This window comes from Diadema setosum, chromosome 17 (assembly GCF_964275005.1).
Source record: "Diadema setosum chromosome 17, eeDiaSeto1, whole genome shotgun sequence".
Lineage (NCBI taxonomy): Eukaryota > Metazoa > Echinodermata > Echinoidea > Diadematoida > Diadematidae > Diadema > Diadema setosum.
In genome coordinates, this window is record NC_092701.1 from 24,544,446 (window position 1) to 24,571,908 (window position 27,463).

The 27,463-nt window shown below is 38.5% G+C and overlaps 1 protein-coding gene across 1 annotated transcript; it reads left to right on the plus strand.

Moving 5' to 3' along the window:
* Positions 1–4,767: 4,767 nt before the first annotated feature.
* LOC140240553 (O-acyltransferase like protein-like) lies at positions 4,768–26,842 on the plus strand. Its single transcript, XM_072320318.1, has 16 exons — positions 4,768–4,840; positions 5,284–5,387; positions 5,929–6,112; positions 6,738–6,901; positions 8,405–8,474; positions 13,792–13,888; positions 14,677–15,011; positions 15,943–16,110; positions 16,600–16,693; positions 17,728–18,007; positions 19,624–19,703; positions 21,099–21,212; positions 22,120–22,264; positions 23,924–24,107; positions 25,449–25,591; positions 26,720–26,842. Exons 1-16 carry the CDS (start codon positions 4,768–4,770, stop codon positions 26,840–26,842), a joined length of 2,358 nt encoding a protein of 785 aa, XP_072176419.1.
* Positions 26,843–27,463: the final 621 nt, after the last annotated feature.

The window sequence follows — 27,463 nt, forward strand, 5'->3', positions numbered from 1 at the left end:
CCCAAAGTCTCAGCTACAACATACTAAAATATGGGAGAAATTCACCGAAGCATAAGTGAGCTAGTGCTCGATAAAGATAGTCATGTCAGTTTTCATTTCCAGAAAAACTGCACTCCCATAGAGATAACACGTAAACTGGTCAAATTTAACAATGTTACTTTTAATCCATTTTTACGAGATGATGCCGTCATCCAATCAAAATGTTGTTATTATATTACCGAAAGAGCATTTAATAAGCTACAACATACTGAAATCTAGGTGAAAATTGGCAAAGGATTAGTGAGATACGCTCGAATGAACTTAAAATTTGATGACGTCATTTTGAAAATTTACTTTTTTTACTTTATTAAGAAATTTGATATCTTTTAATCATTTTTTCAGCATCGTCAACCCATGAAATGACATGTACAACTCATCAGCTTTCAGAATATGTAAAGAAAATGGGGGGTCACCGTCCATCCTGACGAGTAAAATCGGATTTGAAATTGGCGGTTTTTTGGCATTGTTGGACTGTATATCGCCATTGACGCGCGCGCGGAATTTCAACTTTGACGGGTCTGTATGACGTCATATTGAGTCGGATTGACTTGAAACTTGGTAGAAATATTCCTTGACATTTCAGGCATCCGATAAGTGTGAAAAAACGGGAAATTTCTATTGCATATGAGCTGTGCGTGCGTATATATGCGCGCGCGTACGCGTCCGTCCAATTTTTTCAATTTTTCAAAAAATGCTCCAAATGGTCTGAAACGTGTGCAAAAAAATTTTGAGCTCGATTTGAGCATACAAATATTTCTACGCGCGCGTACGCGCACGTTTTAAGAGAAAATATGAATTTTGAGAATATGAGTAGAATCCGCATAATTTGAAATATATGTGACGTAAATTTCATTGAAAAACTCCATTCCATTAATGAGATATGAATGAAAATGTGTTTTCATATAATGACGTCATAGTGACGTCACGGTCGACTGATCACTATGATTTTATTTGACCCGTCGTCTTTGGGACATGATACATATATGGTATAATTTTGACATTGATAGGAAGAACACTTTCTGAGCTAATCGATACACAAATTTTGTCCAGAAATAAAGAAAGAAGAAGAAGAAGAAGAAGACCCAACAAAGAATCCGTACAGATACAGAAGGTGATCCGAGAGGATACTCGGATCACCTAATAAGATGTGTGGTCATTCTCATCAATTTACTGTAGGCCCTACAATCTTGAAATAACCTTCAAACCGTAAACACAAACCTGCAGTAGGACCTAAGTGCAGGCTGGTTTGTTAATTTCACCACTTTCATTGACAGATCTCACCCATTCAGTGAGACGTTCATTGTTCCACCATGTGACTCTCAAACTCGGAAAAAGTACAATTTGTCATTGTTGCCTTAAAAGTTCGTGTGCTCAGTCATGTATGACAATTGTCAACATAATTAGATATCAATGGAAAGAGGAAGAGTTCTTTCCTTGTTGCGGTTTTTTCCTCTATCTTCTGTCCCAAACACCAGCAGAAGAAAGGCACCGACGCTGAAGGGAGTTGACCACTTACTGTAAATACATTATGATACTACAGCTCTGGCATGTTGGCGTAATTACAGATGATATAGGAGCCATAGGACCCATGGAAACCGCATGGGTCTAGAGAGCTGTAGGGGTCAAATTGACAATAAGATTATCGCAAAATGATGATATAACGACAATGGTAATATTCGGAACCATCGACGCATTTAAGCCACATAATTGTTGCATTTCTTATTCATGATAACGTTACTTGCATACTGTTACTTATGATCTATGAATTTACCTATGATCTATAAATGTGATGCATTATTGTGACGCAATAGAGGACAATATCAATGAATCAGCCTTAATCCGTCGATAGAATGAATAGTCTGGACAGACTTCTAACAAAATAAAAGATAAATAAATAAAAACAAATGAAATAAAACAGGAAACAAAAAAAAAAAGGAAGACATACTTTAAAGACTGGCGGAAGTGAACTTCTTTACAATTATGTTGACAGCTGTTTCGGCATACTTTTTGTCGTGGTTTTTTTTTTTCTTTTTTTGTGTGTGTCTTGCCGTTTTATAAGTTGGACCCGTAACACCAGTGATCTGGTTTCATAATTAGAACTATATTCGTTATCGGAAGTCCAATTGTTTATCAATTTCTGCATGGTGGAGTGGTGGGAGAATGTTATGAAGAAAGTTATGCATAACATTTTTTTTTTTTTTTTGGGGGGGGGGGGTATTTGGTTGTTTTTAACATTTATATACCACTACATTATTTCATGTGATTCAACACACGAAAGGATGAGAGCAAGCAAATCACAGGAGAAACAGAAAAATAAGTAACACAAAATTGTTTGATCAAAAAAAAAAGATAATAATGGACCAAGAGCCACTTAAAAAGATCTTAAAGTATGTTCATCATAAACTTAAAGGATCGCCAAATAAAACCCTTCCACTGATATCTGACTTGTAACACAACATGGAACATTCTTGAAGTTAACATTTAAAATATTCGTATTTCCTTATCATTTTCTTTGTATTTTATGCAGCTTCACTAGCAAATATCTCAACTTAACAAAAATGGAGTTAACTCTTTATATCATATTGGCACAATAAAGTCTTTTGGGTTGCTGTTAGTTTGTCATTTCATGGAATATTTCAGCTAACCAACTAGTTTACATTGAAAACAGGAAGGAATTAAGAATAATTGTTGCAAAGCGAAGACAGCTCCTCTTTCGCCTTATCGATGTTACATCTCTCCTTGAGCGGTCGCTGTCGGTGAGATGACGTTGGCTCAACGTTGGGGCACCGTCTATATCGTCGCCACTTGCGGGCGGATATTACTTGGTTATCCTACGTTGGGCCAACGTTGGAATTGGTCGACACCGTCGCGGTTGGTAAACTAACTTGTTGGCACAACGTTGGGCCACCTGCTTACTTTGTCGGTGATACAAGATGGACATTGGTTGACAATCCTGCGTTGGGGCAACGTTGGATATCGTCGGCACGGTCACAGTCTGTAATCTAATGTTCGCACAACGTTGGGCCATTGTCTTACTTTCGTCCCTGACGGAAGTTGGATATTATTTGGCCAACCTACGTTGGACCAACGTTGGCAATTGTTGTTTTAGCACAGTCGGTAAGCTAACGTCGGCACGACGTTAGACACCATTTTACTTATGTCATTGATGTAAGATGCATATTGGTTGGCCATTTCCTACGTTGGGCCAACATCGGCGATGACCGTCATGATCGCAGTCGGTGAGGTAACGTTGGCACAACGTTGTCCTTTGTATTACTTCTGTAACTGATCTAAGGTAGATATTAGTTTGCCAGCCTACATTGGGCCAACGTAGGCGACTGTTGCCACTCTATCGCCGCAGTCGCAATCGGTAAGCTACATTTGTAACATTGGCACAACATTGGGTCACCGTCTTACTTTCAGGTGGATTTTGATCGGCTGCCCATATTGTTCTAATGTTGGCGATGGTTGGCGCGGCTGCAGTCAATAAGCTAAAGTTGGCACAACCTTGGGTCATCGTCTTTAACTCGTATAACATGTTTACTTTAAAACGACTGAATGAAGGAAGAACCAACATCTTAAACGACGAGCATTCGGAGCCAGCATTCGGAGCCAAAATTTTCTTCAACGTAATCAGAAAGGTCGAATGTCATAAGCACAGCTAAGAAAACATCCCATTCCATTTCTCGAAATGACGTAATCTTTCTTTGGCGTAAATGGCCAATGTATTCGTTTCGAAGTTACGCAATGCTACGATAAGCCCATATAGTTCATGTGACCACTCATGCACTGGGAGAACACGTGATCGTCATTCTTATTAATCCAGGCTATTTGCTGCTCGTTGATTTTCATGTCTACTATCTGCTCGAGCGCAACTCGACAATCAGCAAATGAACACACCCATTTGGCACACCGTTGGTTGTTCTTCATTGTTACAAGATTAAAGGCAGACATTTTGACACTGATATCGTATCAGCGGAGAGGAAAATGCATTGCGTAAGGAGATGATGACGTTATCCATCTCCTATAACTCCTATAAGATATATAGCTCCTATACCTCCTCCCCTCCCTTCGATAAATAATGAATGTTTGTGAGTGCAATAGACAGAATATTTCATGAGGTGAAGAATGAAATGATTCATTCAACGAGGTGCAGCCGAGTTGAATGGATCAATTATCTCATCTATCACCGATAAAGTGAAGTTAATTATTCTGTCCATTGCACGAACAAAAAGCATGTATTATTCGTTTTATATTAACACCTAAAACTATAGATCTTTGTCATTTAATGTTTTATGAATTTAGAAACAGGAGAGAATGTAACTCAAGCGTTTTACATACGTAGTGTGCCGGGTTCTCGGCGTGCTATGGAGCAAATCGCATGGATCCAAGATTAAACACGGTAAATAGGGCCACAATTGCACGAATGATGACGTAATAGTAAAAATTGGACAAATGATCAATATCAAACAACCAATCAAATGACAAGGATCTGCTTAGGTGTATATTACAAAACAAAACCAGTGTAACCGTAGGTGCAGTGGTGGAGGAAGGTGAATGAGCTCTCACAAGGCAGAGCGAGTCAGATGCTCTATTGGGTGCTGGCGTCTCTACTAGCGAGCCACAGTCATGCGGCAGTCAGCTGACGGTGCAGGAAACTTCAAGATGGCCACAAGAGCAACTTCCGGACTTTCCTTGCCTTTGCTTTTGATCGTCATTTTCGGGATAATGTGTAACCTGGACATGGCGGCAGGACAACTGAATCCACATGCGGACATGTTTTGGTCACGTATTCCCAGAGGTTGGTTTACATGTGCTTGAATTGGTATCATCAGGTCTGCTAAGCTAAGTCACACAGTAGTTGGAGCAAACTTACATCAATGCAGCAAACAAAATTGTAGATTTCATCGATATGGAATTTACTTTAATTACTTTAATTCGTTTGAATGGTCGTTCATATTTTTAATACATCGAATAGTATTGTCATGCCTCTCTGAAAATAACAATGTACAAGATCGAAGTACATCGTAAGAAAAAGACACAGAAATCGTGTGAACAGAACTATTAAAGATTAAGTGTCACTAAAGAAGAAAAGGGGAACACTTAAAGGATAGGTGTTGATGGCTTGACAATACCGAACAAACATCAATGTGTCGGAAATTACAATCATACAATACTCCAGTAGGCATCAATGTGGAGAGAATCGTGAATTGATGGTAATATTTTATATGTCTTTGGCAAAAGATGGCTATGAAACTATGTCCGCTCTGAAGCAACACTTCGCCGAGAACGGAATGGACTATGACAGCGTTGCTGAGCTCATGAACGATGACGTACGATCTGTAGAGGTGAGTCGAGAAGAAATGAGCCACGATGCATACATTATTTGTTGCTTGTTGATAAATGTACTCTTTAAGATTGATATTGTTGGAGGGGTGGCATCAAAAACTGGGAAACTTGCCGGCGGATTTTGGTAGGGAAAGTACCCAAAGTAAAGTGTAAATACTTTTTTTTTCGCTCGTGCTAATTATAATGACTTCAATCCCATACTTTTTTTTTTTTTACTGACAGTTTACTTTAAAAATACATGATGTCGGCTTTCTATGTAGGCCCTATAACAGTTTATCGATCATGTACTGTTGTAGTCCATGTGGGGATAATGCACCTTATACAATCATTGCTTGTTAGCATTTCTCTATATTTCTATCATTTCTATATACGTAGTGTATTTTGCGAACTTATGGACTTCGTTTATTGTATACATTGCAATGTAATTTACGCGTTCAATATCTGTAAAAGAAAATGCTTCTTTCGGAAATACAAAAATGAATTGATAAATTAATGAAATAATGGTCTCTTCCGTGTTCCTTTGCTTGTTCTTGTCTAAAGTTTATGACGAAAGGTCTGAGAGATTACGTTAAGAAGGCGAAGATCCAAGTATCGCCCACTGGAGACCGTTCGTACATCCTGGATGGTGAAACCGGTCCCCTGGGCGCGGTCTCCGCCCGGTGTATAGACGACAACCTGCAATACTTAGGTGACATACAGAACTATGTCCTCTACGCCAGACGAAGTAAGTTCCCTCCTCTTATCCTGCCCGTGACATCAGCCGTAGTTCTGCTTTTTCGTTCTTTCTCAAAGTTATTTTTTCAAATTATTTTTTTAATCTTTATCATTAAACGTATATTCATATCTGACAAGAATATTAGTACAGTCATTATGATGCATTTGCTAACGGAATAATTGGTGAGAATCTTTCAAGGCAATCGAGTATTCAACCGTAAGATTGCATGATACGAACAAGGTAAATGTACCAAGGGACTTTCGCTTGATGGACACAATTGCCGCCAGTCATCTTTACAAAACAAAATACAAAAACGTTTATCTCTCTCTCCCTCCCTCAATTCTTCTTCTTCTCTCTATACATCTATCTATCTATTTTCTTTGTTTTGCTTTGTTTTCATGTATGAGTTTTGTTCCCATTTCTGTTTTATTTATATTTTTTATCCCCACGGACCTGCAGAAGAACAGCCCCGGACTGAAGTAATTGAATTGAATAGAAATGAAATGAAATGAAATGAAATGAAATGAAATGAAATTTACCCATTTATCTATCTATCCATCCAGCTATCTATCTATCTATCTATCTATCTACCTATCTATCTATGTTTAATGGTCTTATTTCTTTCTCTTCCTAGTGTACACGTCTCGCGGCCAACTGCCTTCAGAGAAGGGCTTGTATACACTGGGTTTCCGAGACTACGGGGACGCGTGGCTATGCGAGTCGAACAAGGAGAACAAAACTTCGGGTGTGCCCGCCTTCGACGGCCAGTACTGTTTCACTTACATCTATAGCTTCCCGGTATGGGCATGTCAAAGGAGTGATGTACCTCCGTCTCCGTCTCGTAAACAGATACTTAGTAGTCTAATTTTGAACGCCAATTTTCTTTCCCTGTTCAAATAGAGACCTTATAAATTAAATGATATCCCTCCCTATTTTTTTTTTTTTTTGGGGGGGGGGGGGGAGGGGCAAAAGTCTGAGAGATATAAACGTTTCTATGCCTTTACCCAGAGGAAAGGCTTTAGTTTGTGTCCTTCCAAGTTGACATACGTCATTTTGTTGCGAAGATAAAAAAGCACTTCACAATGTTATGTTTATTTCCAATTTATTTCCATTCGTTGAATCTGCATGATTAATCATATCATTAAAGGGACGATGAAGGATTTTGAACACTTGCTTTAGAAATAACTTTTCAGATTGTGATTACTTGACGCTATTTGTATAGAAAAAAAAAAGCTTCGTCATGTTTGCCACTGTTTGTAGAAAGAATGGCATTGCGTAATACTTTGGCAAATCGCATCCTCCAGAATCGATAAAGATAAAGATAAAGAAAACAGGTATTTTTAATGCTGAGATGGGTGGGGAGGAACGATGAACCGGTCTGAACTTTGATCATTGAAACATGCAAACGGGAATGAGCGATGAACTATTTTGGTTCTTGCCGTGTATAGCGTGTATTGACCCAAGGATGACCGACACTATTGCCGCAATTATAAAAATGTTACATCTTGCTCTGTACCACCAAAATTGAAACAGTTGAAACTATCAAGAGAACAGAACCGAAAAAACCTAAATCTGACATGATTTTGATTGTCATTGTTACTGCATCAGCCCCGAAATATTATACAAATAGTGAATGGTCACGAGTGCAATGGTACGAGATTTCGCACGAGGTGAAAGATAGAGGCGCTCTATTCAACGAGGCGAAGCCGAGTTGAATAGTGCGCCTCATCTTTCACCGAGTGCGAAATCTCGTTCCATTGCACGAGTAAAGACCATACACTATTTGATTTATACAACGTCCAAGTAGATCTTTTTGGTCTAAGTAGGCCTAGAAGTCTATATATGTATGAAAATATAGCCATACTTGCATGTGGATCCACTGCGATCTTCTTTCTAGCTTGTGCAATCAGTGTATAGATACAGGTCACAGCTATACTAGCGCTCATCGACGTACACTAGCACTACGTAGGCCTACGTACGCGCATGCATGTACCGCACACGTACCTGCCCTAGCTGCATGCGATCCTCAATATGCAACACACAGTACACGCAGTACCGTACAATTTCTCGAACCGTGGAATAGAACGAAAAAATCGAACCAAGTTGCACGCAAAAATAGAACCAAAATTGCACGGCGCGTTGAATGGAGTACTTATTTAATATCACGTCACCAACAATCCTCCAATCAAATTACAAGGATCTACTTGGACGTTGTATAAAACAGCCTGATGTGTATGATGCATAATGATTAAGACTAATAAATACACGGTCATTGTTAGAATATTCACATCGCCTTCACAGATTGCCGGATGGGGAATATGCACACCGAGCACATGTACCCAAGACGAAATTCAGGCTGTCTACACCTTCTGTAAGTATATATATTTCTCTCAAATCCTCGTAACTGATCACTATTCTGAAGTTATTCAACCAGGGATAACGTAAACCTTCAGACTTCAATGAAAGAAATATTGAATTTTCGTCATTTTTGTACACGATCAATGGAAAATTGTTAGGGTATGACATAGTTAGCTCACTCATTTGCATATTCATATCCACTGTACAAAAACTTTTGCAGAAATTAGCAAAACTTCAAAATGTCATAACTTCCTTATTTTTCATCCGATTTCAGTTATTTTTTTCCTGTTGAACTCGTTAAATTGTATTCTTTTTAATCAAACTAACTTATATTTGGACTGGATTTCTTCTTTAAGTAATGGAGTTTGATTATTATCAAAATGCCGTGACGGAATTCTCAATGTGTACATAGTACATGTTGGGTTATTTTGTTTGTTTGTTTCCTCTTCCATTTTTGTGTCGATTTTCTTCTTCTTCTCCTTCTTTAATGGAACTAGTCTGTGCACTCATGTGCGTGAGCGTGCTCTGCATTATTTTGGTTCTCTGTGTGTGTTTGTACGAACATTTTGCTGCATATATTTTGCTGTTTTTGCTAGTATTTCTTTTCGCTTTGATGTAGTTTCCATCTCATGCAGCTTGTTTTTCCTTCTCTAAAATCCTTTTGAGCAAACTTCAAAATACAAGCTGATACCTCTAAGCAGTTTTCCTCGGTTATTTCTTTAATCTGATTGTACATGTACAGACACAGTAATTGCTGTGCACTTCGAGAAAACGAAGGTATAAAGGGAAAAAGTCCTCAGAAAATTTTGCATACAAATAATTTTGTGAAATTGGAGGGAAAGGAATTGACTGAAAGTACGAACAGGAAAATCGTCTTTTAACCTTTTTTTTGACAGATATCTGAACATGATATTGCACAAATAACTGTAAATCGTTCGTGCAATCGAGGAGTAGCAGAGGCTGTTGTAATGTTCATACTACCAGACCACAACCTACACCCCATCTTCTAATAACATGTTCTATGTTTACATTAACCACCAAGCTTTCCCCCCTCACTAACTTCTACTGATAACGCAATCCCCTCTTTCCGTTCCCAAGCTGACCACATAGATTAACTGTCTCCACTTGATTGACAAACAAACCCAAACAAACTTGTTAAATGAGCTCCTACTGCAGACTGTGTATATACTCCAAGTTTCAACAATAAAGTCTCACTTATCCTCCCAACTATCACTGAGTGAAGTTCTATCCATTGCCTCTGAGTATCCAACTAGCTGTACTCTATAGTAACATACAGACAGCGATACAACAAAGTTAGCGTATCACCCCGAAACATTACATTGGCGACGAGGATTAAGACGAGGACAACGACGAGGATACAGTCAATGTAACCATGGCGACATCGATGACGCTTCCACCTTTTCTCCCAGATGCCGACCCTGTCGAGTGTTCATCTCGGTGGACAGCCTGGATTCAGAGCCTCGAATTCTACTTTGACGCTGCTGAAATCACCCAAGCCGCCAGAAAAAAAGCTCTCCTTCTTCATCACATGGGAGCAGCTGCCCAGAGCGTCTTCACACAGACGATAAGGCCACAACTCGCCGCCCAAACGCCTCCCTTGGCAGAGACATATGCCAATATCACCAGTGCATTCAAGTCGCACTTCGCACCGAGTGTCAACGTCGACTTCGAAGTCTACCGGTTTCGCCAGGCAAGACAGCTTGAAGAAGAAACTGTTGCTCAATATGCCGATCGTCTTCGGTCATTAGCAGCCCGATGCTCCTTTGCCGACATGAACACGGAAATAAAATCGCAAATCATTTGTAGCTGCCTGGACCCCGGACTTCGACGTCGTGCTCTTCGCGATACCACTCTAGACCTCGCAAAGCTGCTCACCCTAGCCAGAACATACGAAGCAACGGAGCAGCAGGCACGAGAGATGGAAAAAGGACTGAGTAATCTACAAGTTGACGGTCTAGCGGCAGCTCACCACATTGGTCGATCACGCTGGTCACCGAATCAGCAAGCGTCGACATCGTGCTCCAATTGTGGTAGGAAACACACTGACAGAGATACATGTCCAGCTCGCGGAAAGACATGCAATCACTGTGCGAAGCGACATCATTTCGCGAAAGTATGCCGCTCTCGGATTGCTGGGAAGCCGCCATATCGTCAGCAGCCCGACAGATCCGACGACGACTCCCGATCATCTCGCTTTCGCTCACATCACGGAAATTCGCACCGTGACCGGAAGAGCTCTAGCGAACGCTCTCGAGATTCGGACCGGCATCGCCACAGTGACTGGCGATCCTCATTCTCGAATAGCCGACATCGTCGTCGTGGAAAAGAACGTGTCCGTCACCTATCCAGTGACTCGTCATCATCATCGGAATCCTCGCAATACAGTGATGACAAGGCTTTCTTTGTTAACTCAGTTCGCGAGAACAACAAGTTGCCTAAAGCCACAGTAACAATCGGTGGTCAACCGATCGATCTCATAGTTGACACGGGATCGAGCATCAATATTCTCCGTGAGCAAGACTTCGCCAAAATTTCTTCGAAACCGCGGCTGCACCGCACACACATTCAGTTATTCGCTTACGGCTCTACGCGCCCTCTCCCAGTCAGCGGGAAATTTCGAGCTTTCGTCACGGCCGTCGACAAGCGCCTCGTGGAAGCTCAGTTCTATGTTGTGCCCGGACACTCATACTCGACATCTCTTCTGAGTTTCAACACAGCAGTTGCACTCGGACTCATGAGATTCCATGAGTCGGTACAAATCGTCAATGCCGCAAGCCCTAACCACCGCGACCACGTCAACCATCTACGTGCTGAGACCACTTCTCAACGCACCGACAACGAGAGCTTCCGCACACACGATACAGTGAAGAAGCAACGCACCGACAACGACAGCTTCTGTAGACGCAGCACAGCAAAAAAACAACGCGCCGATACAGCGATGAAGACACAACGCGCCGACGACAGCTCTCGCAGACGCAATGCAGCGAAGAAACAACGAGCGAAGCGCCTCGCCGACACTAAGCGACAACCAAGGAAGCGAGCTATCGCAATCAGCAACCACGTTCTTGTCAAGCGAGCGACGCGTTCCAACAAAAACAACCCAGCGAGTCACAATTGCAACTCCAAGTCTTGTTTCCGCTACGATCACTACGACTACGACTATGATCAGGACCACGATTTCGACAGCAACCCTCCAAGCGTAGTACCCCGTGACCGACGACAACGCGATGAGCTACAGACTGCGAATCGGCAACAATATCTCCGACGAGACCGACATCCACCCGACAGATAGGGTTTGGCGTTCCAAACTAAATTTGAACTGTTATAAACTGGACATGAACCCAATTCACTTCCTAATTTAACTTGGCGCGCATAATTTGTGGAACAATATGGACATACATATTGATAAACTCGAACACAATTTAAGACTCAAATGTATCATATAAATAGCGGACACTTTGAACTCAGTTTTATGGTCGTTCCTTCGACACGAACAATTTTGTGACAATTTTGGAGATACATCTATGCGTCAAGCGTCAATGATAATATGTGCAAATTACAATGTAACTGACGATCCAGTGATCAATTGTGAGGACGTCAAGCCAAGAACGTCGAGTGTATCAGCTTTTTTCTATTTTTTTTTTCATTTCAGCTGTTTCAAAGTGATCAAAATGTGTAGGTTTTGTATTTAAATTCTTCATAACAATGTTCATAGGCTCCTAAAACCAATTTGCCCGATTACTATTCCTACCTGCAATTGTAAAGCAACTCATGACAAAACATAAAAGTCCGTGTTTGAGTATTATTTCTTTTTTATGACCACTGCAAAAAGAAAAAGAAAAGAGAGAGTAAAGATAAAACAAAAATTATGTAGCGGAGCCTATACTGTAGCAACAAATTATGACACTTTTAATCATGTGATAAGAACTTGTATAAAATGTAAATATCTTTTGTTCATTTTATCATGACACCTTTAATCATGTGATAAGAACTTGTATAAAATGTAAATATCTTTCGTCCATTTCATTTTCATCATTTTTCTCTTGGCACCCTCATTCACTTCTGCATACCTGTACAACTGCCCCTCTGTCATTTCACAACTTTTTCTTTGCCACAACGCATGACTCATAAACTTTGATCTGCAACGTGCACTCTTCAGCCTCTCTTTTTTCATTACTCTGTTCTGTTCATAGTCATTCTCCCTGTCCACTGTTGTTCAGTCTCTTTCATCATCATCATCATCGTCATCATCACAAACAAAAAAAAACAAGGGAGAGATGTAATGTTCATACTACCAGACCACAACCTACACCCCATCTTCTAATAACATGTTCTATGTTTACATTAACCACCAAGCTTTCCCCCCTCACTAACTTCTACTGATAACGCAATCCCCTCTTTCCGTTCCCAAGCTGACCACATAGATTAACTGTCTCCACTTGATTGACAAACAAACCCAAACAAACTTGTTAAATGAGCTCCTACTGCAGACTGTGTATATACTCCAAGTTTCAACAATAAAGTCTCACTTATCCTCCCAACTATCACTGAGTGAAGTTCTATCCATTGCCTCTGAGTATCCAACTAGCTGTACTCTATAGTAACATACAGACAGCGATACAACAAAGTTAGCGTATCACCCCGAAACATTACAGCTGTAAGCGAGTGTCAATGCGTTTTCATGTCATACTGAAACACTATCTCTTGAACTCCTTATATATTGCGCTTCCTGAATCATATTTGTCGCAGCAATCAAAATCGAACTCTATTGTGTCTGAGTTGATTACTTTTCAATCAATTCCCGTTTCCCCTGATGTTGCTTAAAATGAATTGTTAATTGCGAAACGAGCTGTATGGGTGTGTATACTTCATGTTATATGTATAAGAAATTCAGCATCATTCGAAATTTTGATATTGAACTCTATCCCTTGATCAAAAAAGAAAGAAAATGTAGAAAGCAAACCAGCTAAGAATTTGAATGGCTTTGTATGGAATTAAATTATCAAGCTTTTCTGTGCTCTAGATGAACCATCACATTTAATCTCCAAGCGCATTACTGACTACACACACACACACACACACACACATGTATAAATATATAAATATATAAACATATATATATATATATATATATATATATAATATATATGTATGTATATATAATATATATATATATATATATATATATATATATATATATATATATATACACTATATAATGTGTGTAAATTTTGGTGGTGTTATATATTATACTTTTGATGTTGCTAGGGAACCCATTTTCAATTCTCCGTTTCGTTTGATCATCACAGGGTGGAATTTGCTGGGGGCGAATGAAGATACGTTCCTCAAATGCGAATGCAACTCACCCGACTCGCAGCCCTGGAGGGACTGGGATATCGCTTTCCTGTAAGAAAAGGCTCGATTTTTCCCCATCTGATTTCGAATGCTATTACAGGCATGCATACACATGCCTTCGTCTCCATCACATTTTTATTAGATTTGCTTTCGTTGAGTGAAGAAGTCATACAGAAATGTAATGAATACAATATCAAGTCCTAATGTAGTCAGCATCTGGGCTACTTAGTATTTTTGGAAAATAGGATTTTTTTTCAAACAAACAAAAAAAGAATCTAGCGGTGATAACTCTGCTTGGAGAAAAAACTTCGGAACTTTGCAGTCTGTCTTGCTTGTCCGACGGTTTTCTATACGATGGTTTTCATGACCTTTCGGTAATCGCAACGCGGTTAAGTTTTTGATGAGCTATCAATGAAAAGCGATGATCATAATTATACAACAGATAACTAGACGCTATCTCATGAAATATACCGTGGCATGATGGATAAAGTGTTGGACTCTTGAAAATAGGAAGCAAAGTTCGAATCAAGTCTCAAACACGCAAAAAAGACGTCCCCCCCCCCCCCATGAGCCCCCTAGACTAGATCGAAGTGCTTTGATATTGGGGAACAAAGGTAATGATATAATTCCTAGTGAGTTACTGTACTTAGACCAACGAGGAAACCACGTTGTATACATATTTATATACGTATAATTATTAACAATATTCAATAATTAAACTACTCATCTCAACAAATTGTATTTCCAGTCAACGAAATGTAATATCTTGCTTACACATCGGAAAACTGAACAATGGTATATAATCGAGTCATGTAATGAACTTTCTCTCGAACATTCAGCTCAATCATGGCGTTTATGGTAGCTTTAGTAATGGTCGGCTCTGCATACGAGCTTTTCCTCCACAAGCGCGTTCTCAAGAACAAGGTACTCCGTGCGCCGATCAAAGGAGAGGAGGAGAATATCTACGAAGAGACGAAGGACGAAAAGAAGATAGTCGATTCGTCGGTTGATGACCCGGAAGCAATCGATCACACAACCGAGGTGAAAAATGGCGGGATGGTGAACGGAGGCTTTCAGAACGACGAAAAGAACCTACCCCAGAAATCCTCATCTCTTGAGGTTGCTGAGCGAGGAGAGGTTCAGGAGAAAAAGCCCAAAGTCAATCTTGGTTGGGGTAAGCTGAATTTCAGGATAAACATTGTTTGTTTTGGAAGTGTAGGCAAGAGTACATATTTGCATTATGATCCAGACTATCTTTTTAAACGTACAAAGTAATGTAATGATTTCTGAACGTTGAAATAAAATCACGTAGTTTTTTTCTTTAATCTATATGTTTGAATTGAATCAATTCCACTAACAGTTTATAGCATTATGTTGAGTCCGCAGTGCAAAACGACTTTCTCTTTCCTAAATGGACGTCTACAACAGGCAATTACAATTTGAATGGAAGTCTAACGACAAGAAAATAAACTTTTGTGTTTATTCCAAACAAAAAAAAAGAAAACAATATGTAGAAAATATTCTGCTTCGGGCAGCATGCGAAATTTGTTTGATTTTTGCAGGATGTGACTGCTGCAAAATGTCGAATCGTTCGTGCACTTGATTCAGTGATAATGCAATTTCCAAAAGTGATGTACATTATTTGAACAAAGTGTCGAACGTCCTCTTTTGCAGCCCCGTTGGAAGTTTGTAGTTTGTTTGTTTGTTTGTTTGTTGTAATTGTCGTTAGCACTAGACGATGGGAGATTTTAATGGTCTAGAACAGGGGAAGAGATGGTCTGAAACAGAAGTCTGCCCATCATTGTCCATTGTGACGTACAGTGTAGGAGTTCATTTCTAAAACATTCAGAGTTGATGGTAGTGATGTAACATTTTGTCTAAGAATGTGTGAGTCTCGAGGTGACGAGAACGGGTCACTGAGGTGGAAATGCAGAAGGCAATTACTTCCCGTTCAAAGTGTCAAAACAGAATAGACTTTGACATAATGGCCCATTGATTGCAAGGTTACAAAGTTCGGCAAGCATTAGAGATACGGTTTGCAAACATGAACATCAGAAGTGAGGTCTTTTTTTTTTTTTTTTCTTTGCTTATACTTTCCAATCAAGCTGTACTTGATGGAATTCTGATGTCCTTCTCGGCTATAACAAATCTCCCCAAGATGCTCAGTGCCAAGAAGTCCTCCAGCACTCTGGCGGCCCTGAACGGTATTCGGGTCTTGAGCATGTGGTGGGTCATACTCGGGCATTCCGGCCAGTTCTACTTCGGATACTTCGGTGGGTATTTCAGTTGACTCATTACCACTCTCTTTTTAATGTAAAGTTTGCTTCCTTTACTTTTTTCCTTTACTTGATACAATTGATAATGACAATACTGATTGGTGCAATAATACGCTCGATCAAGTCATGCATGTAAGTAGCTCGCTGCTACAGAGTAAAATGTATCACTTTACATGCACGAGGCGTACAAAATGCAGAAAAGAATGTAAACGGGTGTTTCAGACTGTACCTCCACAATATCGCAAAGCAGATTTAAACAGACTTTAGGGCAGCAATGTAAAACACGCCTTCCCATTTATGTCAGCATACCATGCTGGCATACTTTAATCTACTCTAGATCCAATCTATTTTAATTGATTCTATTGACTGGAGAATTTGATGGTGAATTCATCAAAACTCCAAAATCGTAAAGTGATACATGTGCTAAGATGGGATGACATACAGAGAAATAACACATTACATTTTCCCTTTTTATTCTTCGAAAAGCGAACCCTGCCCAGGTTAATGAGATCGCATACAGCTTCGGGTTTTTGGCTATTATGAACTCAACCTTCTCCGTGGACACGTTTTTCGTTTTGAGGTATGTAGCTTGCATTTTTGTTACAGTTCAATAATTTTTTTTTTGGTGAATCTTGTATGTCTCCACAGCGATTTTGTTTTTTGGAAATCCGGACTAACTTTAAGTTTTGTTTTAGTGTCTGTTTATTGGAGGGTGTTTGGTAACTAGGCAACTTTTAAAATCTTATTCTGACACAACTCCTTCTGAATAATTCTGTATAATAATGTTTGTATAATTGAATACAAAGGATGTCTTGTTTCATGAAAATATTTGCAATATATCTATATTCTATTAATATATATATCTACCTGTCAATCCATCCATCCATCCATCCATCTGTCTATCTACATTTAATATGAATTTGGTTGGAACTTATCTTGTTAAAAACAGACTTTATAACCATTCAATGCAAAATGTGACATTGAAAATTATTGTTAAGCTAGTGAGAAGTTGAAATCATTCCTGAGTTGCCGCAATACAATATGTCATAATATGTACAATATCATAATAATATAGAAAAATAGTCACATAATTGAAAATGGAGCTTAAGAATTTAACCGAAAAGTCGAGCGCAGAAATATGCACTGGATGGGGATCAAAATACCTGCTGCGGTGATGAGAAGGAATAATATTAAGTCTCAGTTCATCTTAAATTTCGTCACCACCTTCGATATCTGGTCTTCATCAGTTAAACATTATCTCAGGGGAACGTGACACGTTACATTGCATTAAAAGATTATCATCATTGTTACACGGTCACAATGGTGTTTGATTTAACTCACATACCCCAGTTTAAACAATTGCTAATATAGCAGAGAATTGAAAGTTTGTTTTGAGCAACTTGGCAGAACGTGTTGGTTGGTATCCGACAGAGACAGATTATTATTGAATAAAATCTTCAAAAAAAAAAAAGGTCGTGCTCTGAAACAAAAACAAAATATAAAGATGTCGAGATCGTGTTACGCTTAGGTCCCTTTGGTCTTATTTATAAATTGCTCTCGCTTAAAACATCAAACTGGATTTTTGTTTCCTCCCTAAAAATGGTCATTTCGAAGTGGGTTCCTCGTGTCCTACTTCACGTTGAAGGCCATCGACAGTAAGAAACTACAGAGCGCTTTCAGCTGGGGCGTCTTCTATTTCCACCGTTGGTGGCGCCTGACCCCTGTCTACATGGCTGCCATGGGTATCTTCGTGCTTCTGATGCCCCACTTCGCCGAAGGGCCCCGCAACCAGGATTTTCACGACCACGAAAGAAATTCCTGCATCAACGTGTGGTGGACCCACCCGCTCTACATAAATAACTTTTACCCATGGCCATACAATCTGGGAACAGCTGTAAGTTTTAGCCTGCAATCATAGGGGAAATCCCACACCAATTAGAAGTTAGTGTGGTAGAAAGAGCAAAATTTTACCGGCACAAAATCAAATCGGATCAAAAAAAAAAATATAATATATATATATATATATATATATATATATATATATATATAGCCTAATTTAGAAAGGTATGAAATTGTGAAATTTCGCTAATTTTCACAAAATACTTTTTAAACAGTCAATATGAACATGCAAATTGAAGAGTTGATGACGTCATTGCCTAAAAACTACCATAAGCTTTATGAAAAAAAAAGAGTCGACATTTCCATTTTGTTTTCAAACACAATTACGTAACATTATCTCAGCCTGATCATTACTACTAACTAATTCAGCCAAGAATGACATTATCTTTCACACATTTATGTCAGAAAAATAGATTTTTGTCGTTGCTTTTTTGTACACAATGCAATGAATCATATTGGGAATGACATCATCAGCTCAATATAATTTACATATTCATATCAACTGTTCTAGAACTGTTTTTCAAAACATGCGAAAATGTCGAAATTTCATAATTTCGTTACATTCTTCCGATTTTGATCAAATTTTCATGACTGTGTTTATGAAAATTTTACTATTTCTTTTCAGACTAACCATATGAGATTGAACAGCAGATGTTCTTGAGTGTACCAGTGTTTGATGACGATTGATAACTGTTAAGATGATGAAAGAGAGCTTTCGATTTACGACTCAAGTATTACAATGCCAATATCTAGGGGATGTTGTTCTGCGCTTGCATGACACAGCTTTTCCCATTCCTGAGAGCTCACGTCACTCAACCCGGGAGGGAGGTGCGTCATAACAATCAGAGTCATGAATCGAAAGTTCGCTGATGATTGCTCGGTGATGAGGTTTATCAGAAAAAAAAAAAAAGGAATATCATTTGATGGTCGATCAACTGTAAGGAATATTATGTAAATAGGGTCCGACTCGAATTTGAGCCAGATCATGTCCAATGTAATCTCGCCATTGTGAAGCTGGGTACTATTTCGTTATTATTGAGAGTCACTGTGTAAACTGAAACAAATGAAAGAGACTAAAGTGGAAATAAACATCAAAGCCTCTTCGTGTCTCGTAAAGGATATGTATCATATCGTCTCTCAGAACCCTTGAAGTGCCGATTAGCACAGGCTCCATAATAGTATTTTACTTATTTTCTAAACTCCTTGGCTAAGTAAGGTAATGTAATTCTCCCATCTCTGGTATATTGAATACTTGGAAAAGGTAAAGGTCCAAGGACCCTTAGAATATAATATATATGCTTGTTTACTTGTTGCCTGTGTACTTTTGAGTAAAACTGCAAACCCCTCCACATTGTTTCCTAATTTTATGTTACTACAAATTCGTCGGAAATCTGGTTATACTGTAGTTTGCTTTCATTTTTTTTCCTTGATTGAATGAGAGATCAAGTTTTGTTGTCGTTGTTGTTGCGTTTGTTTTTTTTTTTTTTTGCCTAGGACTGTATTGCAGTAATCTTAAACCAGAGAATGTTCCAACGTCGTTTCTTTCTCAAATTCCACATTTCCTTTGTTTTATTTTGCTCCTCTTGTTTCGCCATGTCTCGATCACTAAAGTGTATGAGTTGGAGTTGGTACCTGGCCAATGATATGCAGTTCTTCGTCATCAGCCCAATCATTCTCGTCATCTTGTACAAGTGAGTCCAGTTTAAGGATAACCATGGTAACCGCCCATTCCAATTGTCATTCATGCCACCGTGTCCTATACAATACCTCGCTTATTATGGCTCATAGTATTGTTCATTCTACAGAAAGTAGGATAATATTTTCTACCAAAAGAGCACCCCTCGCGCTTTGTGTCCCCTTTGGACGTGTGTATGGGATCTCACGTTAAATAACACAAAACTACTTGTCATTGTTATTGGCTTTCATATAACTTACTAGCAAAAAGTAACATATACATAGATGAGGTCCTCTGGAAATCATAAACATAGACAGAGTACCCGAAAAAAAAAAAAAAAGGTACGTTAAACGCTTCCTCTTGTCCAGTGACTATGGTGAAGGAAGACACCTCTGATACAAGGACATCCGGGAAGACGACAAGGCGATCTTCTCGTCTGCTCAGGGTGAAAAGTCGAAAAGGCCTGTGGTGAGATCTTGTCTTCTCGTCTTTTTTTCTGACCGAAAAGGCGAAACGGCGAATGGTTAGATCTCGTCTTCTCGACTTCTCGGACCAAGGAGTCAAAAAGGCGAGTAGTAAGATCTCGTCTTCTTGACTTCCTGGACAAAGGAGTCAAAAGGCGATTGGCGAGATGTCGTCTTCTCAAATTCTCGTACCAAGGAATCAAAAAGGCGAGTAGTAAGATCTCGTCTTCTTGACTTCTTGGACAAAGGAGTCAAAAGGCGATTGGCGAGATGTCGTCTTCTCGACTTCTCGGACCAAGGAGTCAAAAAGGCGAGTGGTAAGATCTCGTCTTATTGACTTCTTGGACAAAGGAGTCAAAAGGCGATTGGCGAGATGTCGTCTTCTCGACTTCTCGGACCAAGGAGTCAGAAGGCGAGAAGTGGGGTCTTATCTTTTCGACTTCCACAAGGTGAAAAGACGAGATCCAAGATCTCACCTTCTCGACTTCTCTGTTCCGAGAAGGTAAGGAGGCGATATTTCATAGTCACATCCCGCCTTCTCCCCTTCTCGATCGGAGCCGAGAGGATGAGATAATAAGATCTAGGATCCTGCTTCCGTGGGAAACACTCTAGATGCTGTGCTGTTTTGGTAAACCTTCCGATATTTCTCTATCCGGTCGTTTATTTGAATGGTTTGATGGCACAGTGGGCTGAGCGCCATTTTTGATAATTTATAGTAAGTCAATCAAATAGAGCAAAATAAAATATTTCCAGTTACCTCTCACGCAGAACAAGCTATTATTAAACATGTCACTTATTCTCTTGTTAATCGCTTTGTTTGTTTGTTTGTTTTTTCAGCAGCTTTAATCACAAATATTCAATTAAAAAAAAAAAAAGAACGGAGTTCATTCAGTTTGCGGACAAACTCTTCATTTGTTGATGTTGTTGTGTTTGTTGTTGTTTTACAGGAGTAGGAAAGCCGGTCTTGCATTGATCACCTCTCTGATGGTAATCTCTCTATCGTCGCTGGCTGTACTGACGTGGTACTATGGATACACTTACAACCCTTACGGCACTCAACCGTAAGTGCTGTTACTGAGTGAAAGTGACCGCATCAACTTTTTTTTTTTTTGCATCTCATTAATTTATTTCTATTCATGACGGTTTACTGATACCAGACTTTTAGCTTTGTTTAGCAATGGTGCCAGAATAAACCTCCAACACTAGAGGACTTTGATAGTGCTGAACTCCTTCAGGCTGTTTTGTTTTTCCATAGTTCCAGATATCGGAGGGCATCCTCGAGTATTTTGTAAACCTTGGAATATTTTGAGGTAGCTGATCAATGATAATTCTAGTTGAAGTATAGCTGCAGTAACGCAATGACTAAAAAGTCGTTCCAACCTTTGCATACATAGTCAAGCAGCTTGCAATTGAAAGCCGTTATGAAGCTTTGTCATCAGAACTGACATGCGCAAACAATGTAAAAAAACAAACAAACAAACAAACAACCGGAAGAGATTCTACTCTGAGCTTGTGCAGTTCTGCCTATATCGATCTCCTTTGTTAATATGGGCATTGTTTAACAATGCGGTAGCTTGATTTTAAAAAGATATACTGATTGATCTGCGTGATGATGTTCGAATAGATGAAAAAATCCGGCATAGAGAAGTTTTTAGAATCCCCTCACTGCCAGGATGTATATTAACTAACATCAGCACGGTGACAAACAATTCATTGAATGATCAATTCGAGAGCCGTTGTATGTTGGAAAATAGTGAGAATGGTCAAACGTTCACTCACATACTGCATATGGTCACAAAACTAATCAGTTTTTATGACCATCCCTTTATTTCATAGCGTTACTCTAGTAGCTTGTTGGACAATGGAGCTCAGTGTTCGTAATTGTTTGTTTGTTTCAAATTGGAGCACTTTTCAACCATAGTCCGTAACTGTTTAGTCGAACATGACTCATTTTTACTCTAACGCTAGATATTACAACGACAATCTCGGTGACGATCCAGGCAAGGACACGATTTACTCCAAGCCCTACACCCGCATCCCAACATACCTTGTTGGCATGGTAACAGGATACAACTTGTTCTCTCTGCGAAACAAAAGAGTGAAGATGCCCATTGTAAGTATTCTACATCATTTTTTCGTCTTGATTGACGTCGATGGTTTACGCATGGTTTTCTGTAATTCCATTTGTCAGATTTGATATATTCAATACATTTCTCTAAAAACAAAGTGAGATATCAAGACAAGGCACAAACAAAAACATAAACATTGAATGATACGAAATGTCACTAGATTACTCGTCTCAGTTTCAAGTTCGATAATTTTAAAGTTTAAGTTTCCAGTAACGGATGAAGAGAATGGATAACCTTTATAAAACTGACGATTTGTTACTTCTTTTTTATTATTATCTGTCTTGTCCTACTACTGTGAAATCACAAATAATCCCCAGTTCCCAGTTCCTTAATAGAGTGGTCACCTAATGCAATCTCACAATGCATTGAACATATCTTTGAATTTTCCTCGGACTTCCACTGGCGTATGGTGTGTAATTTACGTACTTCACTAAATCCATGCATGAGGTTTGTTACATCCCCCTCTGCTTACCTATGCACTTATAGGAAATCACAATTTTAATGTCATCCCTCCCTTCTATATATTCTAAATGTACTGTGTATAAGGGATACAAGATATTGTAAGTCTTCTGTATTTTTCATTGCGTCAATAATACGGTTTGTTACACATTGTAAAAAAGTGGAGACAAACCTACTTTATAAACAAGGTATGTATATGAATGAAAAATATGGTATACTAACAATGCATGTGCGCAACATGTATACATGTATGTGCATGTACAACGATAATGCAGGAACCAATAAATCAAATCAAAATTTGTGTTGTTGTTGTTTTTTTTTTTCAGTCTAAATTCATATTCATGACAAAACTATTGAATCAACTTTTAAATGTTTAGCTTTAAATCCATATACGACCATGTCTCAGTAGTACTCTATAAGAGCTTACGTGAAATCAAATGCAACGAATGATAAATTCTTGAAACTTAAGATAGTATGATTCAACACCTCGTCTAAGTTTTCATAACTTTCATAATCGCATTCATGTGGATTGAGTGAATGCAGCAGTATTAGTAGAACATATCAGTGATTTTATTTTTATTTATTTATTTTTTTTTTTTTTTTTGGGGGGGGGGGGGATCGGACAATCCGTTCAAAAGTGTTAACGTATCTGGGCAGTCACTGCCGGATGAGAAGACAACTATATAAACAGTGTATGATGTCACATGCGTAGAATGATATAAGGAAAATATAAACAAAATTTCACAATTTTTTAAAAATGCATTCTATTTCCTCGACTTTTCACTGAGGTATGTTGAGGATATTATTCCCCCTGCCTTCTGAAAGAGGCAAGTCCAGCGTTCTTTTGTAATGCGAGAAAAATGAAAATATGTTGAATTTGTATTAATATTTTTCATATCGTTCGACATAAATTATGTGACATCACAAGCCATGAAGTAGTCTTTTCATCCAACAGCGACTGAGCAGAAACTTCCAAAATTCAGAACTTTTGAATGGATTGTCCGATTTTTCCAAAACTTTCACTGATGTGTTCTACTAATATTGCTGCATTCACTCAATCCACATTTCTATGAAGGTGGACTTGTCCCATAACCTTCATTTTTTTTTCAATTCCTTGTGATTGAATAATAAATTATTAGTAAATAAAATGTACATGGCTAATATACTCTTATCTATCCTAACAGCTGGTTGCCAGTCTAGGCTGGCTCTGTGCACTGGGAACACTGTTCGGAGTGATTTACGGCATTTGGGGCGGTACCAAGCGTTACATCGAGCAGTGGGAATCGGTGCTTTACTTCACACTCAGCCGAGTTTCATGGGGCGTGGGCGTGGCCTGGATCATTTTCGCCTGTCTGACAGGATATGGGGGTGAGTTTCTTGATTTTTATTGAAAAAAAAAGTGGCAAAACGTCTTAACTCCAATCTCGTTGATCCGTCATATATTTGCGATTAAAACTGCTAAAAAGCACAGAAAATGATAAGAAAATATGGGATATTTTCAATTGTTATGTAACAGATGAGGTATCACTGGAAATGTTTTATTTTACTCTATTTGATGATGGAATAAATCAAAGATCTTTCATCAAACTGTTAAATTGCATCTGATTTCTTTAAAAATAGAGAAGGCAGACCCGTACAAGATATGATGATTATGATTTTGGCTGATATGCTTCCAAGCAAAAGCAATCCATACTGTGGGCTTTGGGGGTTTTTGTTTTTGTTTTTGTTTTGTTTTTTGCTAGTCCAGATCAGCATGCAGCATTTTCCCTTTCTTATGTCTTGTGCCATTCGTATATGTAATATAAAATCTGTGTCATATTTTGTACTACCGTATGCTGTATTGTCTGCTTCTTGGTCAAATAATGATAATGATAATGATATGACAACAAAGAGAGTATTGAAAGTACACATATTTACGGGAACGCTTCATCTTATCAATTATTCCGTTATTACATACGATAACAAAATTAAAAATATATATATCCTACCTCAAATTTGTGCCTCTCTGTACCACAGGAAGTTCAATGCAAGATTTGTACAATCCTTGCTACTAAAAATTATGATTTTCAATATTTTTCATGATTTGGGCAGTTTTTGAGTTATCATTTTACTCAAACCATGCACAAGCTTGCAATGAAGCCGGTCCATCAAAAAAAAAAAAAAAAAATCCCCTACGTATATAAAAATTCATACTTATTCTAACGGCTAATGGCTAATTTTGTTTTAATTAGGAATTCTATGACACGCATTCATACAAAGAAGTGCTGTCGTTGGATCCGTCATATTTTGAACTATCATCAGTTAGTAAATGAGTTAGTAAATGAGTCAGTTAGTAAATCCGTCATATTTTGAACTATCATCAGTTAGTAAATGAGCCTAAGGCTATACTTACGATTTCATAGCATTTACTTTGTAGCTAGACGTTTCAATTTATTTGAATTATCTGATGATTTTTATATCTTGGAAGTGATATGTATCGTATTTGGTTTGTTGTGAAATACAAGACATCCATATATATATCTATATATATATATATATATATATATATATATATATATATTCGGAAGTGATAATTTATCGTATTTGGTTTGCTGTGAAATACCGGAAATAAATTCAGTTCAAATTCATATTCACTTCAATAACCGACTGTGTCACGTCATAAGGCCTATTCATAGAAGTCTGATTCACCGCTGTTTTTTGCCTTCACAGGTTTCATTGGCGTGTTCTTAGGGTGGGGATTCTGGGTTCCCTTGGCAAAAATGACGTACTGCGCGTACCTGCTCCATCCGATCATTATTTACAGCAATATCATCTTTGATAAAACCGTTTACCATGCCGACTACATGTCACTGGTGAGTTCCTCCGACGCCTCAAAGTTTGGGTCGATAGGGCAACTACCCCTTGGGCAATTACCCCAGACCATTCTCATGACACTAACCCTAATCCTAAATCCTGAACCTAAATCTAAACCTAACCCTAACAAAAACTCTAACCCTAAACCTAACCCTAAACCTAATCTTTACTCTAACCTTATCGCTAACCAGTATTTAGCCGGGAGTAACTGCCCTCGGGGGGTAATTGCCCTGACAAGCAAATTTCATCTTTCTCGCCAATGGGATATAATATCTAGATTTTATAGACTTCTATCACCCATTATAGAAATGTCCATTCACAAGTCATCAGTGAGCCCACTCTACAAGATCTGTGTTGCATTCAGCATGGTGTTGCTTTCTTGGGTGCATGCTTACGAGTTCAACGCCCACGAGTCGTACAGCCCGCGGGTCATGCAGCTCACGAGTCATAATGCAACCCACGTGTTAGACATCTCATAAGTCAAGCAGCCATTGAGCCACACAGCCTACGAGCTGAACACCTAGGCCCGAATTCACGAAGGTGGTACAATCGAAACTATGGTTTAAACCATGGACAATTTCTATGAAGTGCCAAGTGTCGCATGGCCTATTTCGTTACGAAATGGTCATTTCAATGACGAAATGACTGATTTCGTAACGAAATATAGGCCATGCGACACTTGGCGCGAATGTGACTTGAAACGAATGTGTAAAAATTCACACACACACACACGCACATATATATATATATATATATATATATATATATATATATATATATATATACATACATATATATACATATATATGTATATGTATATATATATATGTATATATATATATATATATATATATATATATATATATATATATATGTATATTCGGTCCCCCAACGTTTTAAGCAGGCAATGGAAGGAGAAAACAATCCAGACACTCTGTTTCATCATGATTTGGAATACACAATCACCTCATAATGTGAATAATTTATGTCAAATAATCAAGCAAATTCTCCATTATTTGATTTCCTTTCAAAATATTCCACCACCCCTCCCCCTCCTCTGTACTGTAAAATAAAGTTTCAACCCTAAACCTTCGTTCGGTCATTACCGTACATTTGTTCTTTCCCAGAGCTACACGTACGTCGGAAACATCGTCTTCTCATACGCCTCAGCAGCCATACTCTCCCTTGTGGTCGAAGCCCCGACAATGGGTCTTGAGAAGGTCATGTTTGGAAAATTCAAGACTTCCTGATTAACTCAACACTTTCTTTTTAAACTTAATGTAAGTAAAGTGTAATTGAGTGGCCCACATTCCTACAAGCTGGTTTGTTTGGGGTTTTGGGGTTTGTTTTTTTTTTTTTCTTTACGTGGGTCCCTCTTTTCCATCAATGCTATTATTTTGAACAGTCAGTTCCATAATTTATGCATATTTTTTGTTGTTGTAATACATTGTAGGTTTTGTTTTCTTGGAATCTGTATTGACAACAAACATGCGTTATTGGAAACAAAATTTCATGTGAATTTGAATTTGAATATGATACAATATGACATCTCAGCCAGCGAATATTATACACCTTGATAACGCGTTTTTCCCCTGCCTCTTTATTTCTGTAATGACTATGTACGTCAACTTTTTCGACAAAAACAACACAAAAATTAAACTTTAACTTTGAGAGGTAAAATATTATACATATTAGGGGTTATCATTTGCACCTGTTTGGTTGAACTTTCATTAACACGCAAGTCATACATATCCCTTTATAGCTATTGGGATAACTTTATATTGCTATATGAATCGTTGTTCGATACAGTTGAGGAATTCTATCGAGTAAATGAAGATTAGTGAGTATATTTCCCTATCTGTCCGCAGTCT

Excerpts from the sequence above, each read along its gene's own strand:
- LOC140240553 (XM_072320318.1), top strand. The coding sequence starts at position 4,768 with ATGTGTAACCTGGACATGGCGGCAGGACAACTGAATCCACATGCGGAC. Across the intron at positions 5,388-5,928 it reads ATGACGTACGATCTGTAGAG|TTTATGACGAAAGGTCTGAG; the intron begins GTGAGTCGAGAA and ends TCTTGTCTAAAG. Across the intron at positions 6,113-6,737 it reads TGTCCTCTACGCCAGACGAA|TGTACACGTCTCGCGGCCAA; the intron begins GTAAGTTCCCTC and ends TTCTCTTCCTAG.